At 34.9% G+C, this 10,941-nt stretch overlaps 1 protein-coding gene across 16 annotated transcripts in view; it reads left to right on the top strand.

The window, feature by feature from the left end:
• Ehbp1 (EH domain binding protein 1) overlaps window positions 1–10,941 on the top strand; it is a 305,040-nt gene that overhangs the window by 234,045 nt on the left and 60,054 nt on the right. For all 16 annotated transcript variants that reach the window (XM_048804245.1, XM_048804243.1, XM_048804235.1 and 13 more), the window contains one exon: window positions 7,534–7,681. In XM_048804245.1, coding sequence (XP_048660202.1) covers window positions 7,534–7,681 — 148 coding nt within the window. The remainder of the gene's footprint in view (window positions 1–7,533; window positions 7,682–10,941) is intronic.

The raw sequence follows: 10,941 nt of genomic DNA, 5'->3' as shown, positions 1-10,941 counted from the left end.
ACGAAACTCCAGTCTTTTTCTTCCCATTCCCCTTAAAAGCAAAAGTCTGCTAGGGGGTTGTAGCTGTGTCAAAGCCGCTGGGATGCCACTGCTGATCACTTTAATTACTACGACTAAGGAGGATAAAATTAAAAGTAGCACCATTGAAGCAGTGGAAGAAAGCTTGCCTAGATGTCGGTGAAGTGTGAAATATAAAAATTGCATACCAATACATTTTTATGGAAAGGAAACAAGGAATTACATTACTTATTCTTGAAGAGTTTGTCCTTAAATTGTCAAGTTTTACTAGTGCATCTATCTATAGCAGATTGCATACCATTTCAGAATGATAAGGAAAACCGAAACTTGAAGACATACTATGAAAGGGCTAAATATTGTTTTTTAGTTTATGGCCAAAGTGGTAAGTGCTGATCTATCTTCTGTATTTGAATATTTTAAATCTGACATATTGAAATATGGGCTCTTTCTGCACCATAGTAGGACTTTTGCCTTACCTGAAGATGGTAGCAAAGAGAACATCAAAGCTTAAAAGTCTACATCACTTTTCTACAGGCTTATAATTTAAGGTTGGGAAATCTGTGTTTTAAATGAATATAAACATTCATTTTCTTCTCTCCTATTCAGTAGCACAAAGAGGACTTTTAAGTCATTTGCATAACCCAAGTATACATAAAGAACTGAGATTTTTAAAAATTAGATAACAGTAGGAAAGACCTCAGAAAAAATGCTGTGAACACTAGTTAAGTGATAGAAAAGACCAATGCTTTAAAATCAAGCAAATACTGAATTTATTTCTTACTATCAAATGAGGGATAGTAGCTATCTCCAAATTGTAAGGAGTAAACAAGAGAACACATGCACACATGTGAAAACATGCAGAACTAATTATTTTTCTCAAAAATGTGTTATAACTTGTAAAAGACAGTCGTGGGAAGGGAGACTGCCCAAAAATACAGCCTCTATCATATCCTCCAAAGAGTACATCCATCTGAGAAAAGCTAAATTCTCCACTATAACTAAGTCTAACTCTAAATAATAATGTATAGTAAAGGAGAAATGCCATCAGAGCTGTTCTTAGAAACAGAAAATCTACTTCAGTTTAAGTTTAGAAAGATATAAAGGTTTCCTATGTGCTGAATTTTTCAAGTATACCATTTATTTTAATGACAGCAGTCTTCTAAATTGCCTTTCCTCCGCACACCAGTGAAAAGATTCCCTTTTTTTTCATCAGTCCTAATAAACAGATGATTTTATAGCAATGAGCCCCTGTCTCCTTTTGAATGTAAAATGGTCAGAGCAGATAGCAAAAATACATTTCTATACTTATAGGTTTAGGCAAACCATCGTTGTCAGAAATATTACCTACAATACTTGAGCTATTTGTAATGAATACTATAACAAAATAATAAAGTAATAATTGTCCATGTTCTCTGGTCATGTTCTACTTGGACATGAACAATATGAGTCTTTTTATTTAAAAAACCAAAAAAGCATAGATTTTGTTGCTATCCCTTAAATATTACTGCACAAACTGACTTTTAATGGAAGATACATGTTAAAATTTAAGTAAAATAGTTTTACTTAGGATGAATCTGGAGACCAACTAGAAATTAATACCATCAGTTAAACTAAAATTGCATAATCAATTACTATAATTACAAGTTTTCCTTCATGACTTTTAACAATTAACTTTTATTTTTGCAATGGGTTCTTTGTCTTAAGGGAAGCCAAAGAGTGAGAAAACAAACAATGCAGATATGCCATCCTGCTGAAGAGCTCTAGGCCCAAGCAAAATTGTCTCTGTAGTGTTAGGACATTAGTAGAAAAGTAAATTAAGGCAATCTGATAGGGAACTAGAATTCTGTCAATCAGGCTCAAGATTTTGTGCTGTGTCCATAAACTTTGTTTACTGTAGGGTTTTATGAGTTGTAACCTGCCCTTGCAGTCTGTTAATGAGGCTAAATCTTGCTACTTGAGAATTGAATTACAGCACACCTCTGGGCTAATGGTTATAAACAGAAAGTCCCATTAGGGTTGCATTCTGATTTGTTCATTTGCATTTTTTCTATTGTGTAGAGAACAATGATGGGTAAATAAGTACAAACAAACAATTTACATGGAAATTGATAAAGTGTCCTAATTAGTATTTAGAGTTGGTTTTATTAATGATTGCCTGCTTTAAATTGCACTCTTGGTAAGCTCTCAGAAACATTTGCAGATGGGAGTACGGCAGGAGGGAAGGAGAGGTGGTAGCTTGACAGAAAAAAATTAGATTCCCATTTCATATTCAGAAAGGTAGGGTCATTTATTTCATTTTAAGGCCACTTCATCTTAGTTTGAATCACCAAATTCCAGCTCTATAAGAAGTTATTATTCACACAGTGAAATTCACTTAAAACCTAGTTGCCTGAGGCATATTAAATAATGGTTTTTATTAGTGCTCTTAACTTTTCTTAAGTTTGAAAGATGAAAGTTTAGTAAAAGCTCAATTTTCCTCAGTTGGTCATGTAATTTGATACTTTGGGGATCAAATAGTTTGGTGGTTATGAACAAGGGCTATGGAGTCAAACAGACATAGGCTAAACTCCTGGCTGTGACATCAGTTCTAGCTGTGTGACCTTGGGACTTAAAACCCAAGTGTTCTCATTGGTAAAAATAGGTTTTTGACAATTAAATGAGATCGTGCATATTAAGCACTTCACACATAAAAGCTCAGGGAATATCAGCAACCATCACTAAAAATCAACATTATCAGGTCCATATTCCCTTTCTTCCTAGAATATTTTCCAAGTTTAGAGATATTGATAGCGAACAACAGCTCTTTTTTTTTTTTTTCCCCCTGCAGTGCTGGAAATTGAACCCAGGGCTTCACTCCCACTAGGCACTAGGCAAGCTTCTATTACTGAGCTACATTCCCAGCCAAAGTATTTTTGTATATTACTTTTGCATCTTCAATCTCACTCTACCTACTGTAAACTATACTCAGCCTACAAATAAGTTTGTGCTTTCAAATACTGAGAAAACTTTCTCTGAATGTTAGACCTCTCTTTTTCCTTTATCACAGTCCATATTCAGAAAGTCTACCATCTCATCTCTTTTCTTCCTTCCAAGACTCTTATATTGTTAGTTTTTATTACAAGAGTAGTAGTATATTTGTATTGAAGAAAGTTAGAAAACAAAAACAATTTCAGGAAAGAAAATAAAAGTATCACATTTTGATCTTCAGAAATCTCCACCATGAAAACTTTTGTGTATACCCTTCAACTCTTTTTCTTGCATGTATATTATGTGTATTTATTTTGCCAAAATGAGGTTATTACTCTGTAAACTTTTTTTAATCATTTTGCTTTCTCTTTTCTTCATACTATGGTCATGTTCAGATTTCTAGTTACCTAAACAATATCATCTATAGATGGTTTCTCCAAACCAGTATCTAATATGTAGCATCTGGTTGTTAAGTCCATTTTGGAAGTCATGATGATAGTTGGTAGTTGGTTAGTTGTTTATTGTTGTGTCTGTGTTTTTTCTAACTCATTTGTTAAAGTGACTAGATCAATTGTCCCAAATATCCTACCTTTTGAATTTAGTTGTTTTCTTGCTTATATATTGTGTATATAATCAACTAGAAATTCTAAAAACTTAGTGGATTCACTTTAAACATTTTTGGGTAGAATATTATAGGTAGTGTGCATTTCTTATGCTTCATATCAAAAAACATATAATGTATAGTTGATTCACTGTTAATAATACTAAAATCAGTCCCTGTATTAGAGGTCTGTAATCTCTACTCTGATTCTGATCTATTTACAAATTGAATTTCCCCCTTGCAACCAAAATTAATCTTTGTGGTATTATTTAAGCATGTGTTCTAATTACTATTGCTATGTCACAGGTGACCCCAACCATAGAAAAAAATGTTGTATTATTGTACTTATGGATTTACTTCTGTAGGTCAGGACCCAATAGCATATGCTTTGTTCTGCGTTGTCTGAGGCCTCAGCTGGGAAGACTTGAACTGAGGGTATTTCAAAATAGCTAGAGGCGGAGATCATCTGAAGCCTTTTTTGTTGTTGTTGTTGTTGTTATTTTTTTGGTTTTGTTTTGTGTTTTGTGCTGAGGATTGAATCCAGGGCCTTATGCATACTAAATAAGGCCTCATGCATGCTAAGTAAGGCCTCTGCCACCACTGAGCTACATCCCCGGTTGTGAAGCCTTCTTCATTTTCATGTCTAGTTCTTAGGACAGGATAACCCAAAGTGAAACTTGTCTGGGACTGTTGAATAGAGCCCATACATCTTGAGCTTAAGAGACAGCTGGCTCCCAGAGAATGTATACAATGCAAGAATTTCAAGACAACTAGGTAGATGGGTATGGCCTTTTCTGACCTTGGAATCACCTGCAGCTCTTCCACATTTTATTGATTATATACAAGTCACTAAAGCTAGCCAAAAGAAATTAAAATTTACCTCTTATCGAGGGGATGGCAAGATCATACTTTAGAAGAGTGTGTAGGAGGAGAGATTCTTTCAGGACATCTTTGGAATATATAGTCTGCCACAGCATAATTTGATTATCCAGTTCCCCACCAGACATTTACCTAAAAGATTTTTTTGAGGGGTGGGGGGGGGGGTTGCCAGGGGTTGACTCAGGGGCACTCAACCACTGAGCCACATCCCCAGCCCTATTTTGTTTTTATTTACAGACAGGGTCTCACTGAGTTGCTTAGCGCCTTGCCATTGCTGAGCTGGCTTTGAATTTGTGATCTTCCTGCCTCAGCATCCTGAGCCAAGCCCCTGGGATTATAGGCTGCACCACCAAGCCCAGCTTACCTAAGAGTTTTAATAACAGTTGACAACATTGCCATAATCATTTATTATGATTTGAAAAGTGATTTTTAGATAATTTTTTCAATAGCTGCCTCAAGTGATAACAAAAAGCATTTTTATATCCTTCTAATTTTTTAATATCCTATTGGACTCAAACTTTTCATTGATTCAATTCAATATAATCATTGTTCTTTTTAATACTGAAATCATTCCATTTAGTCCACTGAGAACTTCAGAGCTCATTCCTGGGTCCACTTGACAGCTCCATTAATCTACCATCATTAATTTTGACAACCCTCTTGATTTCTAGATGATCTCAAAATTTGTAAAACAATCTCCTATATTTGAGTCTATCCATTTGGTTTCTACCCCTCCCTAATGATATTGTTTACCAGGTATAATTGCCCTTTTTAAATTTTCAGACATTAATCTCTAACATTTGTTGCAGTTGATTACTCTCTTTTTCTTGAAAACCTGCTTTTATTCTCCTGATACAGTGTTCTATTTCTTTGTTTCTGCCCTTTTCCTCTTATCCAAGTATAATTGTTGCCATATTTTACTCAGTGGTCCTCCTTTTTCCCTGTGGTACCTCTTCAGGTGCTTCTAAATATTCCTGTAATGTCATCCATCAGCTCTGTAATCCTACTTTGACCCCGCATTCTAGTATCAGTTTTATTCCCCAACTACTTACTAACATCTTTACACAAATGTCTTGCCAGCTCCTCGAACCCAGTCTGTTTTACCCTCCCTTCCTCTCTTTCCATTCTTGTAGTTCCTTTTAGTCTTTCTATTATTAGTTCCATAGTTCTAAGTTGCCCAACCTTAAAACTTTTGAGTCTTTTTTTTTTTTCTTCCTCCATATTTAATCTGTTACCAAGAATTGGTACATTTACCAGTTCTGGCTCTAATACATTTCTTACACTTCTTTCTTTTTATTCCCATTGCCACGTCCTCTTCCTGAATCTCATTATAGCTTTCTTAGATTCTAACACAAGCCCTTTAACTAGCGTCTTTCCAGTCCCTCTATACCATCCTATCTTTTGCACTACTGCCAGATTAATCTTTCTCAAACAAACCTCTGGTTGTTCATTCCCCTAGATTAAAAAGAAAAGACATACATATTAAAAACAAAAACAAAAAAACTCAAACCTTTATAAAACACACACACACACACACACACACACCTACCTTTAGTGATCCCTGCTGCCTTAGAATGAAATTAAAGCACTTTTTCTCCTGAGCTTCACTGCAAGCTCTAAGACTTACACTTTGAGATCTGCTGTAAATCCCTGCTATACCAGGCATCTACAACACTTACCCCGCTTTATTTTTCTTGTCTTAATTTTCTATCACTATTTTTCTTATGCTCAGGAAAATTAGATTGTGTTCTTTCCCCCAAATATATTTTCTTTCTTTTATGTCTTTGTATTGTTCCTGCCTCCTGCACTGATGCCACCTAACCAGCAACTCCCATCTCAAACCATTCTAAATCCTACTCATTCTTTAAGCCCAACTCAAAGACCAATATATTCTGTTTGCTCCTTAGCCAAAAATGTTCTTTCTTTCTTCTGAACCCTTGCAGCATTTTGGTCATACCTCTTTACTATGGCTATTCTATATTTTCCTCTATATTATAAGATTTTTGAGAGTATAAATAGTAAGTTTCATGCTTGAAATTTTTATAACACCTAGCATGGTAGCAAGGGATGTACTATAGACCAGAAATACAAAAATAAATCAGATATAGCTCCTGCCTTCAAGTAGCTCAATTCTACTGGGAAGAAAGTCTCTCTTCAGAGTTGTGGTATAATTTGATAAGTATTGTTTTAAAAAAGTATTAACACATGCACATACATAGACATAGACATACACACACACACACACACACACACACACTACTACTACTATAATTACATAGAGAATAGATCACTTTATTCCACCAGTGGGATCCAAAATAGGATAGTCAGGATAAGTTTGATGGGTTTGAACTGAGTCTTGAAGGATGAGTTAGGAGTTAAATAATATGAGAGAAACATAGTCCAGAAAGAGGAAATGACATTCAAAGCCACAGTACATGAAACTACATGATATGAGCAATTTTGTATGAATAGATGTGAGGTTTTGTGGAGGTTAGGAGATGTTAAAGGAAGATAAATTGCAAAGAGGTATTAGGTTATTGTAGTTTTTGTTTTATCATAATAATGCCTTATTTTATATGCTCTCGATTTTATAACGCAAATTGATTATTTGCAATTCATAATAATCCCTTTTTAGAAGGCAGCATCTTAGTTATTTAATGAAAGAAGCAGACAGTGCTCTGTGACTCTATTAGAAAATAACAAGTTAAATTCTGTTCTTAGAAAATAGAGTATTAATTGAAATTTTGTTCTTAGTATTGTAAATTTCTTCTTTAAGCCTAATTCTTTTATTAACAGTTCCTGGCATTTCTTCAGTAATATGTATTGTCAAACAGTCCTTAGTTTGAATTTTTAATGTATATTTTAATAATAATTGGTAAATGTTTTTTAAAAATCTGATTTTAGGATGGCTTTTTAAAATGGTGTGACATCCAACTGATATAGAGCATCCTATTTATAATGTGGGCCAAGCACCATGCTGTAAACCAGTTACTATCATGATGATCAGATTGAAAATGAAATTGCATTTCTGTCAATTACTGAGTTGGCAACTGTTCAATATATCTTAGCAGCAAGATGAAGAGCGACGTCAGCAGCTGAGAGAGAGAGCTCGTCAGCTAATAGCAGAAGCTCGATCTGGAGTGAAGATGTCAGAACTTCCTAGCTATGGTGAAATGGCTGCAGAAAAGTTGAAAGAAAGGTCAAAGGCATCTGGAGGTGAGTTAAATCTTGTATCATATTCTACAGACAACCCAGAAATCTGCAGTGGACCTTTTAGGACTTTTTATTCTTACTTTAAAATATTGCATCAAAAACAAAGTTTCTAAAATATTGATATGTTGCAAAAAACATACAGGAAATGTAGTAAATCAGAAGATAACTGTTGCTATTTCCAAAACAACCTTTTCACTTTATGGTTTACTACTATTAAAAGAATATTTCTTGAGTTGTGATACTCCATGATACCTCATGAATTGCATAAGAAGTAAGTAAAAATGCAATCAAATCCTCAATATCTAGATCATTAAGACTTGTTAGTGGTGAGCTTTGACATAAAAGACTTTAACTTTGTGGGCTGGGGTTGTGGCTCAGCAGTAGAGTGCTCACCTCACACATGTAAGGCCCTGGGTTCGATCCTCAGAACCACATAAAAATAAATAAAATATGTTAAAAGAAAAAAAATCCTCTTTAAAAAATAAAATGCTTTAACTTTGGTTTGATGCTGTGGATTGAACCTAGGGCCCCAAGATTTACACTTAAAACAAGATCTTTTAAAAGTAGTTTTCATAATACTATGGCATTGTAGCCTAGGATGTAAAATTTTTGAATAAATTCCATATCCATTTCCTTTTAGTCTCCTTACTCTGAAAGAGTCTTCCTCAGTATTTATAGAGATTATTCTAAGCTTAATTTTGGGACAAGGACTATATAAAGAGAAATTTAATTTTACCTTTCAGAGTTCAATTTGATCATTTTTAATTTGTAAATTTTTACATTTAAGAAACCTATGGGCTTTTTATTTCAAAGGTACATAACCTATTTATCTACCAAAACATGCTAGGTACTTGTCCTGAATTAATCTTAGAATGTTAAGATTACCCTGAAGAGCAGGCAAGTGAGGACTCGAATAAGACCTTAGAGAGCTGAAACAAAGGTAAGCTATTTCTAGGCCAATCATAAGTTTTTTCAAAGTAAACTGGAACTTACTGCTGTTATTTCAAATTGAATCCTTATATTAAAAGCTTACTGTTGTAGAGAATTCTAACTAATGCCTATGGCATCTAGCCTTCCAGTCCATAAATTTGAAAGTTTTCTTCTCCCAAGCACTTGTATATCTGTCCTTGTGGACATCTAAGAACATGGATATCTTGGTTAAATCCTTCGTCTTACATTTTCAACTCCTATTATTCAGGACTGTTATTGTATCTTCTTTTTTTCTTTCTTTCTAGGTAATCACTATACCACTAACTACATCCTGGCCCTATCGTTACAGTTTCTCCACTCTACTAGAGTTTATAATGATGTCAGTAACTGCTCTTATAATGCTATAATAATTTGCTTAGATTTATTATCATTATTTTTTTTAGTTTTTTTAGATTTATTATTAATAGCAAGGTATTTCTTTTATCATAAGAATTCCAGATATTCAAAGTAACCGTTAGAAACATTTGCTTTCTTATATCTCTGAATGATGGAAAAATCTCTCATTCTTTATCCTCCAGATACACTATCCTAATGCTGCTGTAAATACCACATTCCTATGTCATCATAAAGCCAGGTATGAGAATAGTAATAGTAGGATGGAGAGGGATCCAATGTCATTTGGCAGTTAACAATGCCAAATGAATATAAACTCTAGGAAGGCTAAGAATTAAAAAATTGTAATTAATAGTGTGGCATAGGTTAGCTATGTAGTTGGTCCTATTTTTATAATACAACCCCAGATGAGGGTATGCCAAGACTAGACTAAGCAAAGAGACTTTGTCAGTGTTATAACCCAAAAAAATCTTCCCTTCAATGAAGAAAGCAATGACCTGAATTTGGCATTATTCAACAGTCAAGGTAAATAAAATAAACAAAGTAAATAAATGAGGATTGTATCAGTAGAGTTTGCAAGGAAGTACAGATTAGAATAGGAACAGTCAGGTGAAATAAAAAGGAGGCAGGATTTGACAGATAATTTATGAGAATATGCTGAAGAGTTAGCTTCCTTATTGCCTAAGGAGTCCAAAGTGACCAAAGTCCATTTCTCCCATAGGACACAGCTTGCCTTGGACATTAGAAACAGCCATGTATCAGATAGTAGTCTTTTTTTTCCCCCAGTACATTTCAATAACTGAGGGCCTTGTGCAAAATAAGCAAGTCCTCTACCACTGCGGTATATCCCAGCCCCTTTTTTAAATTTTATTTTGAGATATAGGGTATTGCTAAGTTGCCCGGGCTAGTCTGGAACTCGAACTTCTCTGCCTCCATCTCCAGTGATGGTAGACTTTTAATGAGAACTGAGGTTGACTGACCTAAGACAAGTGGAGCAGGTCTATTCCCCAACCTCAGTGGTATGTTTTATCCTGTATCATTAAATAATATGGATCAGATTATGTCTGCATTGGCCTCAAAGTCTAAGCTAAAGCTATTGAGACTATCAGTACAAGAGAGACCTTTAGGACAAGGGGAAGGGTAAAAGTCCCACCTGAAGTTCAGCCATTCATAATATGTATTTATCTATCGAGCAGTACCAGCCACCGTGTCAGGATTTGTAGGCCATATGGTCTCTGTCCTAACTACTCAACTCTGCCCTTATAGCCTGAAAGCAGCCTTAAACAATATTTTAATGCATGGGCGTGGGCTGTTATTTACCCCCTCAAGGCAGGGGCTGGATTTTGCCTCTGACCTGTAATTTATGCACCTTTACCTAGCAAATTCAGAATTCACTTGGATTCACAAGAATCCGGTTCCTAAGTGAAAATAACCCTAGTCAGTTTAATAAGTCAAGGAAAAGAATAACTAATCTGAATCATTATGTCTGACAAGAATTTTGCTAAGTTATAATGTGAAAGGAAGAAAGAGAAATAATTTGAGACCAGCCTGGGTGAAGTATGAGGGTAGGAAGATTTTAGTACTAGTGGTCTAGAGTGACAAAGAGCAGAGTAGAGTGAAGACCTGACATAATTAGATGGATGCACACCCTGGGAACGTGATCAGCACTCACACCCACTGCTTGAACTCACTTGAAAAAGTTCTCTTTTTTCTATTCTCAAACAGCATGCTGCCAGCCTCAGTGCAAAAAGTTTTGAGTTTTGAGATAAGTTGTCTTTAACTTCATGATGTCCGCAGAAAATACATGCAAGATATTTACAGATGTATAGCCATGTGATCAAGCAACCCACTTACATTCTGTTACAACCAGAAATAGTCTAATTCTTGTGTAAATAACAGAACTGTACTTTTCCTGGATTCTGTACCCTAGCTTTTACTAA

The sequence above is a fragment of the Marmota marmota genome, unplaced genomic scaffold (genome assembly GCF_001458135.2).
Source record: "Marmota marmota marmota unplaced genomic scaffold, marMar, whole genome shotgun sequence".
Classification (NCBI taxonomy): domain Eukaryota; kingdom Metazoa; phylum Chordata; class Mammalia; order Rodentia; family Sciuridae; genus Marmota; species Marmota marmota.
Note: the sequence above shows the minus strand (reverse complement) of the source record. Positions and strands in the feature narration are given on the sequence as shown.